Consider the following 14,475-nt stretch of genomic DNA (forward strand, 5'->3'; position numbering starts at 1 on the left):
ACCATTAATACTCAAGTGAAACGATGTTGAAAATCGAATTATGCAGAAATGTGCCTTCATCAATGTTACAAGTTTATGCTAAATTTTTTGAATTTCAGTATTTAAAAAGTATATGAAGGTAGAATGGCTACTGCATTTTACTTAAAGAATGTATCTGAGTATCAATAAGGTTCCTCTCATTTTACTATCAATTAACTTAAATCTTCAAATAGTCTACTATGGCCTATCATGATATTCATAATTTTACAACAATGTAATAACTGGATGTTGTGCTATGCTGATACATCAGAAGGAATTGCCTTCCCTCACAAAAGAGAGTGAAAAGTGTTTTTAAGTGTTTTAAGAAAAAGCAATTTTAGGTGACATCTTAAAAAGTCAAATTACAATTTATGCTTTAAAAGAATTTAAACAGAATGCAAGTGAAATTATCAGTGGATTTAATATTTCTGTATCTCAAGTCAGAAAGGCATTACTTAACATAGTTGTGGTCTTAACATGTTGAATTATCTGCTGATTACTCAAGGTCATTGGTCATAAAATTTGGCTAGAACCATGTAACATATAGAGAAGAGAAAGCAATGGATTTTAGTTATATCAGGGTTACTGTTTGAAAACAATAGGCTAATTCAATGATGGTAAAAAGAAACACTGTTTCAATTTACTTAGAAGAAGCTTTGTTCTGGGTAATCACAGTTACCAATGTTAAGATAATGCCACAAAGCACAAAATTTTCAAACCTTCTCAAACTATCCTGTAAAGATATTACATCTTTTCATACGACACAAACTACTGATTATAATTCCAAACCACACATCAGCCTACAATAATCATTTCACTAAATATTAAAGAATCTGAAAGAGCCAGATCATCGTTTTGCCTACCATCATATGGTTGTTGAGGCTGACATACCTTAAATGTTACCAACGAATAGAAAAAGTATTAAAGCTAGCTTTAATGATTTAAGAATAACTATACTAAGATTTATTCTCCAGATCCTAGATTTTATAGGGCTTAATGAAAGTTAACTGACTAGAAAATGGGAAGTTCTTGTTCCACGCCTTTTTTACAGTAAGGAAAATGAAAACAATACCATGCTGAGTATCAGAACAAAAGCATTAATTATCACCAAGTGTTTCCTAAGATATATTATTTTTCTTTGTACAATTAAATGTTTTATAAATCAATGTAGCAGTTTCCTACAAATACCTTAGTCAAACCAAATGTACTTATTCTTTTAAAACAAATAAGCAAAATCATGAATTCCACTACCAAAAACTGAGATTGAAAAATTTAAAACACAGCATGTCTTTTAAGACTGAAGCACAACAGGCTAATGTAGTAACATCTCAAATCTTCTTACTGAAAACATTTTAAACCTTCAGTTCAGAATGACAGCAATAAAAAGTTGAAATGTTCTACATAAAAGATAATTAAGTAACAGATTAGTAGGTAGTTTACATTAAAACACACAAGAACCAAGGATTTTTTTTTCTTTTATAAGAAACGTGTAAGCCTTTTAAAAGGAATAGACCATAGCCTAAATATAAAGTTTTTCCCCAACGAGCAAAGCTTCCTACTTAAAGAGGAAAAAAATGAGTCACCTCAGTATTAGGGTATATCACCTCAGTATTAGGGTATATCATTAATAGAAAAAGTATTTTAAAAAGTTTTAAACAAAATTTTCAATGACTAGTTAGTGGGAAGTGACTACCATTAACACTTTAGAACTTGAAATACTTACGTACAAAGAAATCACGGTGTCTACTATGCCCTCCTCCCGGCTCAAAAAGTCTCACTGATTAATCAGTCTTGTGTCTCTACAATTAATTTTTATATTTTCCTTCACACCTAAAATGTGATACATATTTATCTGAATTGGCAATGGGCATGCAGGACAGAGCATTTAACTCCTACCAACAGATTCACGTACATTTAGAACTTTTTCTTGGTAATTACATTTTTACAGACCTTTTTGAGTCAAACAGAAATGTCAGTACACTTATAAATGATAGAGAATAAAGAAGATAGGAACAAATTAAACATAGCTGAGACTGAAGCTTAACAATGCTGGCCATTCGTTATATATGTGAGAACTTGCAGGAACATTTGAAAGTCAACTCAGCACCAATTTCTTTCTTAAAGAAACCAATCAGCAGACATAACTTATCTACGCTGGGTCAGGAACTCTATCCTACATCTAATACTCAGGTCAGGTAAACTGCTCACTGCATTGCTTTAGTAACCTCACGACTCAGTTTCTTCAACAGGAAGGTTCACAGTTTGAAGAAGAGGGTTCATTGTTAGTACTTCTAATTTTCCCCAGGCTAACACTTCACAGATGTACAAATACAGCACAAGGTTTGATTATGTAAGTATTAAAGGTGTTTTTCATTGTAATGTAAGAGCATATTTTAGGACAACTTAAAATTATGCACAATAAATACGTTTCCACACATTATCCGCCTCTGAATTTACATCACTTTTACTAAAGTTATTTGTTAATGAGCAATATTATTTTAAGTTTTCACATAAAATTTTCAATCACTGCCCAATGGGATACCAAATACCACTATTTCGGAAAAAACAAACACAAAACTTGAAAGGGTTTTGTACAGATAAATCACATAGTTTGTCTACCAAGCCTACTTTCAAAAGACCACTTAAACTTTTTCACATGAAAAAGCACTTGAATTACAGTCGAATACATTCAAATAAATGTTTAAATCTATCAATGGATCTTAAACATACCATTTTCAAGAAACAGAAAGCGTTAATCTTACCTTGAATAGCCGTTAGAAAAAACAGATCGACCAGAGAAGTTCAAAGTCCCCAAGGAAGTCAAGTTATCATCTCCAGACCCTTGGCATCTATTCCAATTTTCTGAACCAACAGGAATTGGTGGAATGACATTAAAAATAGGTTTCTGATCCTGCTGTTGAGAAAGGGATGCTGTATTCATGTCGTAGTGGTACATCTGGCCCCCAGAGGTACTCACACCGTGAACAGAAATGGCAGACATTTTATTACCAATTATATTGGCCCCAGAAAAGCTGGCCTGACAATAAACTGGGCCCAGTTTCTCCTGCTTAATTACCCCAGGGGTGCAGAGTTCGATAAAATCTTCTTTTTCTGTTTTCACTTGGGGCAGTGGCACACTGCTAGGACTTGGTAAGATCAAATCTCCATTATCTTTAATTTTAGGCTTAGTGTCCGGTAAAACAAGAGGCTTACAGTCCTCATTCGAGCTTCCTTCCAGAAGGAATGGATCATCCTCTCCTGCCAAAGGAGAAAGCAAACAGTTTTCATCTATCAAGAGGTCTGAGCTCCAAGGACTCTCACTTGTCTCTTTACTTGGGGACCCAGAAGAAAACTCCAAATCCTGGAGCTTTTTCCTCCAAATGTCAAAGGTGCTTTGGTCTGTGGTATACAACTTCATATTACCCCCGTTACTGCCCTTCTGGCCTTTCAAATTCTGCTGTTCTGAAGACACATCAGAGTGAGTTTTTGGAAACTCCTTCTCTGTGGGGGCAGCAGAAACAGCAGTGGATGCCGAATTCTTGGGGTTCTCTGGAACACTGGTTGACCTATTGAGGTTTGCGATGCTTTCTTCCAGAAGACGAAAGTCTGTTTCCCCAGAGGAAAGGCTGATTTGGCCCTGCTGTGGGAATCCCAGGTCATTTCCCATCACTTTTGTCTCTGTCTCTCCCATGTACAGTCCCATGGACAGTGAAACTGCCTTGGACAGATCTGGCTGCTGCGCATTGCTTCCTGAGCCTTTTGGAAAATCAACCAGAAGTCTTTGCTGCTTGGAGTCTGACTGAGAAGCAGCAGCCAGTGAGGGGGAAGATGCAGAAACCTTCACAGTAGCTCCTCCCCTTAGGGTTTTATAGAAGTCCATCACATTTCCCCTCTCTCGACCAAGCACACTGCTGGGGATTTCTTCTCTACTGGGGGTGCTTAATGACTCCTTGGGGTCCATCAGTGAGTATCAGCTACAAAAAAAGAAGGGGACATAATAAGCTACAAAATCACATTATCTCTGTGATCCGATTAGTAAGAGCCTGTTAAATGAACCTTTTAGTTAACACCGGATCTAATTCCTTGTTATCAAGAATAGATAGATTCTGTCTTCCAGAATACAAAAGCAGAGGCTCCTGCTCCCATTCAGTGCACCACATTTAAAAGTACAATGCAGTCCATTTGCACAGCTCTGAACAAAATTGTATCAATCTAAGCCTGGGTATTCATCCTGCCACTCACAAACTGGTAACTTTGTTAATCAGACATTATAATTCTGATTACTCTAAAGTTCCAGCTGATGTCAAAGTATTTAATTTTAAAAAAGTATGATCATTTCTTTTCAACTAATCAAGGTTATCGGCTTTTCTGAGAACCAATAAACATAAAATTTGATAAACACTATGCTAGAATTCTCTGTTTCTAATTACTCCCCAATTCCCCTCCTACTGGCTGGTCACACATCCAAACCTTTTAGTCCAACCTACTGGTGAACCATGTATTTTATTTGAAAAATAAACAATGATGGTCTGCTCATTTTCCAACAGAGTAGGAAAAGGCTCTTATTTTAACCCATATTTCCTACTGAATGTGCCTAATAGTGCCTGCCTTCAAATTTTGGACGTATGTAATGAAAGGCACTGTACACAGGCTAATCAAAATTTAGATTTAAAAAAGTAGAATAGAATGCATAGTAGCTTCACACTAAAATTTTAGCTTATTTAAATACTGTACAAGAACTATAGCTCTCTCAAACCCTTACAATAGAATCTATGAAACTACATGTTTTTAAACTGCTTAAGACCTCAGTATGAAATACTATTATAATCTCGAAATTAAATGTTGTCCTTTCTGAATATCTAAGTATTGAAAAAAACAAAGAAAAACAAAAACAAAAAAACACCCCAGACCGGTAAAATCACATTTATATAAATCCAAGTAAAATGCTCAGAACAATTTGCTCCGCATTCTAAAGCTTCACCTATCCTAATTCTGAGCCTTCTTTCAAGAGGGTTAGGTTGATAGGTTATTGACAATCAAGATGTTTTAAGAGGCAGGCAGAGTCTTTGATAAGCATTATTTGCGACATTATATTCAAATCCCGTTCAAAGAAAGAAAACTTTTCCTGTACGGAGACTTTAAGATGCTCAAACTTCACTGGTCCTCTCTAAAAGTGGAATGTGATGATGGTAGACAGTGGTAGGCACCCGCCTCTACAAATTTCAAGGGTAAACTGCTTTTCTCCCCGCCCCTCTGCTGTATTTATCTGATAACGATCTCTAAACATAAGGTATCAAATGGAGCCTAATGAATTTCCACGCCGCTTTGACAGCTGCCTTCAAACTCGAAACCAAAACAAAACTTCATAAAACGAAAAGATACCTCAAACGACTTTATCCCCCCGTTTAAGTTGCAAATAACCCTGTCACAGTAATCGGCGTTAACGAACCATGCCAAGGGGTCTTAAGCGGCATTACACGGCTGCAATCGTCAAGTCTGCAATCCCAAAACGTCAAACTAGCACTTGTCAAAAATTGCACCACAAAACTACAATGGTTAGGGAGGGTCTTTTTTCTAAAAGGGGCTACTTCAAACCTTCAGGCGCGAAGTGATGTCAAGCGCTAAAGAACAAACCCGGGGCCGAGGGAGGCGAGAGGGGAAAAAAGTGCGAGGTTAAGAGAGAAATGTGTCCAGACCTGTTGAGTTCTTTTCTCCGACACGCCCACTTCCACCAGATAACGCCAGCCCCGGCCGAAGTCTCCAAGTCGCAGACTGTCAGCCCCCTGCGTGTGTGTGTGTGTATGTGTGTGTGTGTGCGCGCGCACACACACACACACACTGCGTGCCCGCCAGAAAGGAGACGCACTGGAGCCTCGACACAAACCCTGCTCGCGCTCGGGCGCACTAGGGTGGAGTGGAAAGATTCAGGCGAGGAGAATTCAGACGCCACTCAACGTTCACCAGAAAAATGGGTGTCAGGGAGGCCCCCCTAGGAGGGAAAAGAAAGGGGACTAGGGAAGGGAAAAAAAAAAAAAAGCCCAGGATTCCTTGCCAGGGAACGCGAGACCCTGGAAACCTGGGGCGGCTCGACGAAGCTCCACTCGCAGGGAGCTCGGGTTCCTCCCCCTCGGCCCGGCCGGGGGACGGCGGCCCAGAGAGAGGAAGAGGCCAGCTCTGTCACCCGCGCGCTGCCCTTTCGTCACCGTCACCCGGCCCTCGCCAGCCCCCACCCCCACTCCCCGAGGCTAATAAAAGTTTGCGAGCTACCGCGGCGCCCCCGAGCCAGCCTCTAGGCCCCGGCCCGCACCTCGGGGAGCAAGCGCCCACGCGGGCCCCAGCCCCCGGCCCTCCCCTTACCTCTGCCGGCTGCGCCGCTCACCCGCTACTGTCCGCGGCTCCCACCGCAGCCGAGATAAACAACTTAGCGTGTGAAAGCAGGAGGAGCAGGAGGGAGAGATTTTTTTCTCTAAAAAAAAGGAAGTAAACAGCCGCCCCCTTCTCCATGAGGGGGAGGGGAGAGCCCCTATTTGAGAAAGTCTCCCATTTCCCGGCTGACAAGCCAGACCCCCGCCCCGCGCACGTCTTCGCGGGCCGGGGCTCTCGGGCGCGCGTCCTCCGTGCCGGCGCTCCGCCGCTCCGGCTGCAGCGTCTCTTTCCACCCACTAGAATCCGTCCCCGACGGGCGGGCGGTGACTCGGGCTCCCGTCACAGACTCGAGCTCGCAAAATGGAGGAGGAGGAGGAGGGGAGGCAGCGCGGACACGCGAAAGGGCCGCCCGGCCGCGGCGAGCGAGCGGGACCGAGGGGGGCGGGCGGAGGCGGCGCCACGGCGCGCACACACACACACGCGCACACACACCCGCGCGCGCGCGCGCGCTCCCACTCCACCCCCGGCCGCTCCCCGCCCGAGGGGCCGCGCGGCAGCGCGGGGAACGGTGCAACCTGTTGGCGACGCTCGGCAACTGCAGGAGCGGCCGCGGCCCCCGCCCCCACGCCCTCCGCGCGGGCCCCGCCACCCCGGCCGCGACGGCGCCTGCCCGCCCGCGGCCCCCCGGCGCGGCTCCCGCCCAGGCAGCCTCCTCGCCCTCCACCTCTCCACCCCGCAGGCAAAAGGAGATGAGGCGCCGGCGGGGCCGACCTGGCCTTTCTGGGGCGGGCTTCCGAGGGAAACCGAGTTTTCTCTATAGTTTCTCTTCTTGCCGCTCCTTCCCGCCCCCGCCCAACTCCGCCACTCCAGATCCACTCCGGAGCTCGCCCAGTCCTTCGGCGGTAAACGCCGTCAGCGCCCCTGCGGATGACAGCGGGCTGGCTGGGGGAGCCGGGGCGCGGCCGCAGCAGAGACGCGGGGCCGGTCCGCGCCTCCGCCCCCGGGCCGAGTTGAGCGAAGTGTGTCACTTCGAACGGGGCTACGGGGTTGCACGGAAACGGTGCCGCAGCGTCTCGGCCGCTCGCGGGACCGGACAGCCAGACACGCCCTCTGGGGAGGCTTCAGGGAGGGGCGGGCAGGGAAGAGGGTCGGCTCAAATGTACTCTTGGCCCACGGGGAGTCGCGTGCGGGCCGGTCCCCCACCCCCGCATCGTCTGGGCGGCCCAGTCTGCACCCGCCGAGCGCGCTCGCACCCAGAGTGAAGTTGCAAAGCAGAACCCACCCTCCCCCGCGCCGCGACAGTCCCCCACCCTCTTCTCCGAGTCTGCGAGGCGGCGACGGCGGCAGAAGGAGGCGCCGCCTGCCAAGTTCAACCCCCATCCCTCCCTCCGTCCTAGCGCGCTCACACTTGAAGGAAGTTGCACGCCAAATGCAAAACCTCCGGCGAACTAGATTTCTTTGCACTTTTTATTATTTTTAAGGAAAGCAGGAGGTGGCAGGCCTAAAAGCAAGTTGCAAGCGAAACAGTAAGTTGCTTGCAAAGTACGCCCTCCTCCCCCGCCACCCCCAACTCCTGACCTCTCCTTCCACCCCCCTCGGGGGCCCACGTTCAAGTTTCCCGCGGAGGCCCTTCCCCAGAATCTTGACATTTGCTGCACTCGCCTCAATGCGTTGCTCACCATTTCGTGTTCATGGGACCCTAGTCCCTCCAAATAAAATTGAACACACGCAGCTTTAAAATGTCAGCGTGAAACTCCTTCCAGCTGTTCCCGTTACGCACCTCCCCCTCCATCCGAGGGAAACACGTGGCTTGTCCCCATAGAGAGGGGCGTGGGGCGAGGGGAGTCGGCGCGGGAGGCCCCCGCCCCAGCCCCCTCCCCAAGCTCGCCGCCTCGGGAGGGCTAGGGCGACGCCGGGATCTAGCCTCCTACCTTGGGCGGCACATACTATCATTTGTGTGACTCGGGGAAAGGTTGTGTTTATGTTGCTTTAGGGTTTGGGGAGGTAACTTTTGCGCCCCTACAGGTGACATCGCTTGCCTGCTGCTGCCAGGGGCGGAGGCTGCGGCAGCTCCACCTAGCCCTGCCCGGGCGCTCGGCTGCAGCTACTCTTTCCCCCAGCTGCACCCAGACTGGCAGCGGCTGCTCTGCCCTGACATTTGCAGAGGATTGGGTAAGCGCGTGCCGGAAACCTCTCGTCGCCATCTTGGTAAAGGCAGCTGACGCCGCTTGGCTGCGCGTCCACCATCTTGGCCGAGGTTCTCATTACCCGGCAGCCGAAGTCGCTCGCCTTTGGTTCAGAGGTGGTGGACGCTGCCCCGTGTGTTGTCCAAGGATGACAGGGGAGAACTAGGCTATTAGCAAGCCACCTGTGCGGAGGCGATCTGCACTGGCCGCCTCCAGATGATGCCAGGGCCACCATCTTGGCAAAGGAAAAGACGCTCACAGCCGGAGGCAAGAAGGGACCCAAGACCTTTGCCAGCGTAGAACCTTCAGCCAGGAGAATTTTTATGAAGAGCACTGAGCAACCCAGTTGCTAACAAAACCCCTTCTGTTAGCAACACCTCTTCTGATCCGGAAGAAATGACTTCTCTTTTCTTTTCCTTGTCAGTAGTCAACTGGAGGGAAGCCCTACTCTTGGGTGCTCACCGTGGCCTCTAAATGAGAATTGACTCCTAGCATGCTACTTTGCCTACTTTCCAGGCTTCTTACCTTCTAAGTTTCAAATACCAGAATCACATGTCTTTACCCAGTGGGTCCCTAAACAACCAACAGCTTCATGGAAAGAAAGTCAAGACCCAAACCTACAATGTTACCTTGCTGCTGCTGCTAAGTCACTTCAGTCGTGTCCGACTCTGTGTGACCCCAGGCAGCCCACCAGGCTCCCCCATCCCTGGGATTCTCCAGGCAAGAACACTGGAGTGGGTTGCCATTTCCTTCTCCAATGCATAAAAATGAAAACTTGCACTGAAATGAATATCCTTGTACATCTGCTTAGACGTCATATTAGGAATTATTTAAGTATTCAAACATATATAAAGGGAGAAGGGCAGACTTCCCTGGTGGCTCAGTGGTAGAGTCTGCCTGCCAATGTGGGAGATGCAGGTTCACTTCCTGGGTGGGGAAGACCCCCTGGAGAAGGGAATGGCTACCCACTCCAGTATTCTTGCCTCGGAAACCCCATGGACAGGTGAGCCTGGTGGGCTACAGTTCACGGGGTTGCAAGAGAGTCCCAAACGACTTAGCAACTAAACAACAAAACATGTAAAGGGACCCTAACATATCTAATCAAGTGTCTCTTCCCATACCATAATCCTGTTTCATGGTTGAATCTCTGCTTTTAAAAAACAAACAAAAAAACACTTCATCCCTCTTACCTGTTCATATTGCAGGTTGCTGGCACCCTGCATTTATGTAACATCCGCTTTTACAAGAGTTCCCAATTCTCCCCTCTCATTTTTTTCTTGCAGGTCCAGTGGATCACTTTAAAATGGGAGAGGACTCATTGTTTCAGATTAACAATCACCATTGAAAATACTTTCAGTGGAGCAAAAGTGTTAAATTTTCCTGATTCGTTTCTTTTCAGTGGTCTAAGTATGCCTGTTAATTTTTTAATTTGATGGGAAACCTCTCATTCTTTAGTCTTTCATGTTTATCTGAAAGCAGGCATAAACTTTAGCCCTGTATCTGCTTTTCAGAGTATTAAAATTGTTGTGCTTTGTGGCTAACATTTATTGATTCCCCCAACACACCCCCCGCCCCCACACACAGTCTGCTGCCCACTTCTGCTGACAACAGCTGAATAGATAGGTATATATGGTTTTAACATGAGAACCCGAGGCTTACAGAGTTCGAAGTTTATCTAAGATCACATAGCTAAGCATGGAGGGTAGAAATAGACAATATTAAAGAGATATTTGTTCACTGATCTTGTAATTTCCACAAAAGAGTTTGCAAATCCTGTGATACACCTGCAATAAATGTGTATGGAACTTAATTTAAGAAATGAAATCCTGTGTACCAGAAAGGACATGAGATTAAGCATTGTAATAATAACAGCAATTCTAACAGTAAACATTCACTGAACTATCTACCAGGCACCACTGAAAGTGTTTTATATATATGATCTTATCTTTAAATATGAAAAATTACTAATAGATAGAAAATTATTAATCTGTAACACTGGGAAGTTATAATTACCAAAAAAGAAGAAATAGGATGAATCCCTATCTGAGGGGGAAGATATTTGATTGTCTCAGAAGTAAAGGTGGGAATGAGGTGATATATCCAAACTGTGACAAGGCAAGGACCTTCACTGTCTTGTTCATCACTATATGTTCCACTCTTAGAATAGAGTCCAGTACATAGTTATAATAAAACATTGGGTTAACTAAACATAATATCACTTTTACTGCATTGTTGCATTGTTGTGGAGGCCAAATGAGTTAATGAAATGTGTCCAAATATTACTCAAGGTCTTCATTTTAATTGACTTATGTTTAAACACCTGAGTACGCCTTCCTAAAAAAATTAAACAACAAACAAAGACCCATTACTGTTTGATCCTATAGTGTCCTGTACTTTAGCTTGGTAGCACATTACAGTGATCGTTTGCTATTTCTGGATTCGTTTGTTAAATTTCTTCTCCCCCTCTAGAATCTAAGCTGCTCTGGGACTTCCCTGGTAGTCCAGTGGTGAGGACTCTAGGCTCCCAGTGCAAAGGGGCCTGGGTTCGATCCCTGGTCAAGAAACCACATGCCACGTGCTGCAACTAAGACCCAGCACAGCCAAGTAAATAAATATTAAAAAATTTGTAAAAAGCTCTTTGATGGCAGAGCCTGTGTCTGTCTTTTTCAACACTGTATCACTGCTGCTGCTGCTGCTAAGTTGCTTCAGTTGTGTCTGACTCTGTGCGACCTCATAGACGGCAGCCCACCAGGCTCCTCTGTCCCTGGGATTCTCCAAGCAAGAACAGTGGAGTGGCTTGCCATTTCCTCCTCCAATGCATGAAAGTGAAAAGTGAAAGTGAAGTCGATCAGTCATGTCTGATTCTTCGCGACCCCATGGACTGCAGCCTTCCAGGCTCCTCCATCCATGGGATTTTCCAGGCAAGAGTACTGGGGTGGGTTCCCATTTCCTTCAACTGTATCACTAGTACATAGTAGGTACCCAGTGGCTGTCTGTTAAATGAATAAGTAAATGAAGGAAGGAAAGAAGAAATGGAATGGGTCTGAGACTATATCCTAAGGTGAATAAAACCTTAAACCTGAACAGTAACTAAACCACTTTTTTACATTTATACAGCAATTGATTATCAGAGTGAATTCTCCAATTCTGTTCATCTGTTGTATCATTTTAGATAGCTAGTTGGAACCTGATATAAGCACAGGAAGCTCTGCTTGGTGCTCTGTGATGACCTGGATGCGCAGTGGGATGGGGGATGGAGGTGGGAAGGAGATCTAAGAGGAAGGAATATATGTACACATTTAGCCTATTCACTTCATTGTATAGCAGAAATTAACAACATTGTAAAGCAATTGTATACCAATTTTAAAAAAAGAAAAAATCCAGGCCTCACTGCCAGAATGCTCCTCCAAATCATCAATTAAGTCCTGTCACACTCCTGCTTAAGCATCTACAATAAATCCCTATCAGTGTATACAGACCTCAACTCTCATTCTGGTTAGTATTTAAGACTACGACTTTCACCTTTGTAGAAGGCAAAACTTTGTCACCGATGTGATTGGACTGGTATTAAAATAAAGTCAGTTAAAGCAAGGGAATCATAAAAAATTATAGTTGTAAATTTGAAGCTTTAAAACCTAGAATTTATGACTGAATATTTAGTTGTTAATCCTTTGATGAGGGTCTAAAGCTTTTGAGAGTCCAGTGACTGGCATTTTGTGTTTTCATTCATGTATAAAGTACACCTGCATTGCATCAGCATAGCTGTTAAAAGCCAGACTGGCTGGCTGGCCTCCACCTCTATGAAGAACGTAACCTTGGGCAACCTAACTCTCTGTGCCTCAGTTTCTATTGTCTGTAAAATGGGGATGATATTGGGTTGGCCAAAAAATTCGCTTGGGTTTTTCCATAAGATATTACGATAATAGTACTAACTCAAATTATTATAAAGATTAAGCAAATGTGATATATATGAAATGCTTTGACTAATTCTTAGGGTATATTAAATGTTCAGTCATCATTAGCAGTTATTAATATGCGGTATTACTATTTTTCAAGTTTTCTTTAAAGTAGAGCAAGAAATTAAAAATACTTAAAAATAATATGAGTATAGATTTCTAAATTTTTATAATTCATCCTCTCTATCCTCACCCCGATCTTTTAAAGTAGTCTTAAATTCACCTAGTTTGACAGCAATTATTTATAGGGTGTTTTTCCATTTGGATTTTATAAACCAAAAAGTTTCATTACTCATGTTTCATCATTTTACTTAATATTTAATTAAATCAAGTAATTACTAGAACAATGCAAATGGAATAAACATAATTTGGGGGGAAAAACTGCCAGGAACTGTTGGAGAGCATAAATGGTAGAAACAGCAATGTGTGGAGCATAGGAAGTAACTGCGGCCCCAGTGTTCAGCCTGTCCTGCATCAGTCGGTATGTTTCCAGGGAGAATGGAGAACCTGGATTAGTTGAGATGAATGCCTTTAGTAGTTTTAGTTAGGAGAGAGCCTGATGAAGAAAGAGCACAGTGTACATGCCACATTCATTTCCACCTTTACCATTGTTTACCACATGTATTTCCTTTTACATAAAGAGACCTCCTTGTAACTTATTTTCCTACAGCCCATGATTCCTTGTCATGACTGAACTTTCTGGTTATTCTATCCTTTTATCCCCCCACCTCACTTTAAATCTATGACATTAAATGTAAATTAGAATCAATAAATTTTTATCATATTCATATGTATTAATTTGGAGTATGGCAGTTCATTGAATATGTTAATTTTACATTAAGCCAGCAAAAGCAGATTTCATGGGTTGTTGGAACTTACTTAAAAAAGATTACTTCTACAGCTACCATAGCTATTAGATGCCTCTTTAAAACAGTGTCCTGTCTTTAGGAAACACTTGTTCTTGTTTAACTTTGTAAGGTCAGAATTTCAATGGAACCCAGCTGAGTTCCAAAAGCCCTGTCTTTCTTTGCTTCAATATTTGCATTTTACACCAGACGTGCTTTTTATAAACAATTCACATTTAGAACAGCAAGTTCTTCATCATAATGAATTCCACTTTGGTACTTCTTTTTGTAATTGGAATTAACATTCCCACATGAACTGGGAAATGCTAAACTGTTACGGGCATCCCTGGTGTTTTGCTGATTCTCATGATGTTTCAATGGTTTCATCATAAGCTACCTAAAATATCACAATTTATATTCATATGCATGATATGCTTATGGGTGTCCTATTAAGTCTATATTCTTTATGCTGCAGAACTTAGTTTAAGCAATACCTGATTCAAAGAGGAGGTAAATATCAGCAGATAAATGAGATAAATGTTGCAGTGAGCAGGAACCTAATGTTTTCTAGTGTTTGCAGACATTAGAGCAAGCACCCTGTATAACTGTAACAAGTATTACGTACCTTGTTTTTCATTTGTGGCATTTGTGGCTGGCCATTATGTCATTAGCTTTCTTCCTCTTTCTGATTTAATCTCCTTTTCTATTCCATGTTCCTTTAGTAGAGATTGTTTCTATTGGTTCCATTTCCAGGTGGAACCTTTCAGCTCATTTTCAAAAACTTACATTTCCATTTTGGTGCTTATGCCCTGTTTGTTTATTAGGTCATGCTGGATGGTGCATACAAAAGGAGTTTTTAAACACTAAGCTTGGGAAAACAAGTAGGGGTGTGTATAATTTTTCATTGTTAGTTCATCACAACAAAAGTAATTATTAATTTTATTGACAATCATCATTGCCTCTCTTCACTCCTTCCCCAGATAGTGCAATGGGTGGCCTGACAATTCCAGCAGAGGAGTGGCAATTCATGAGTGCTGGAGCCAGATGCACCTGCTTGGGGAGCTGATTGCTAAGTTTTCAGGAATTCTGTAAGTCAGTTGTTCA

At 43.7% G+C, this 14,475-nt stretch overlaps 1 protein-coding gene across 10 annotated transcripts in view; it reads right to left on the bottom strand.

Annotated features, from left to right (window-relative positions):
* The window catches only part of NR3C1 (nuclear receptor subfamily 3 group C member 1), a 119,941-nt gene extending 111,576 nt beyond the window's left edge, over positions 1-8,365 (bottom strand). For 4 of the 10 annotated variants that reach the window (XR_015167602.1, XR_015167601.1, XM_086412189.1 and 1 more), the window contains exons 1-2: positions 6,376-6,802; positions 2,781-3,992 (exon numbers count right to left, since the gene is read on the bottom strand). Coding sequence is in view for 8 of the 10 variants with exons in the window: in XM_086412189.1 (XP_086268315.1) it covers positions 2,781-3,979 (1,199 nt within the window). In the remaining 2 variants the exon portion in view is untranslated. Of the gene's footprint in view, positions 1-2,780; positions 3,993-5,714; positions 6,229-6,375; positions 6,803-7,155; positions 7,296-8,063 lie in introns of those variants that run through there. The other 6 variants (XM_086412190.1, XM_086412186.1, XM_086412192.1 and 3 more) reach the window with 4 other exon arrangements.
* Positions 8,366-14,475: the final 6,110 nt, after the last annotated feature.

Source organism: Bos grunniens, chromosome 7 (genome assembly GCF_055505025.1).
Source record: "Bos grunniens cultivar Pamir isolate PY7600 chromosome 7, Bosgru_T2T1.0, whole genome shotgun sequence".
Lineage (NCBI taxonomy): Eukaryota > Metazoa > Chordata > Mammalia > Artiodactyla > Bovidae > Bos > Bos grunniens.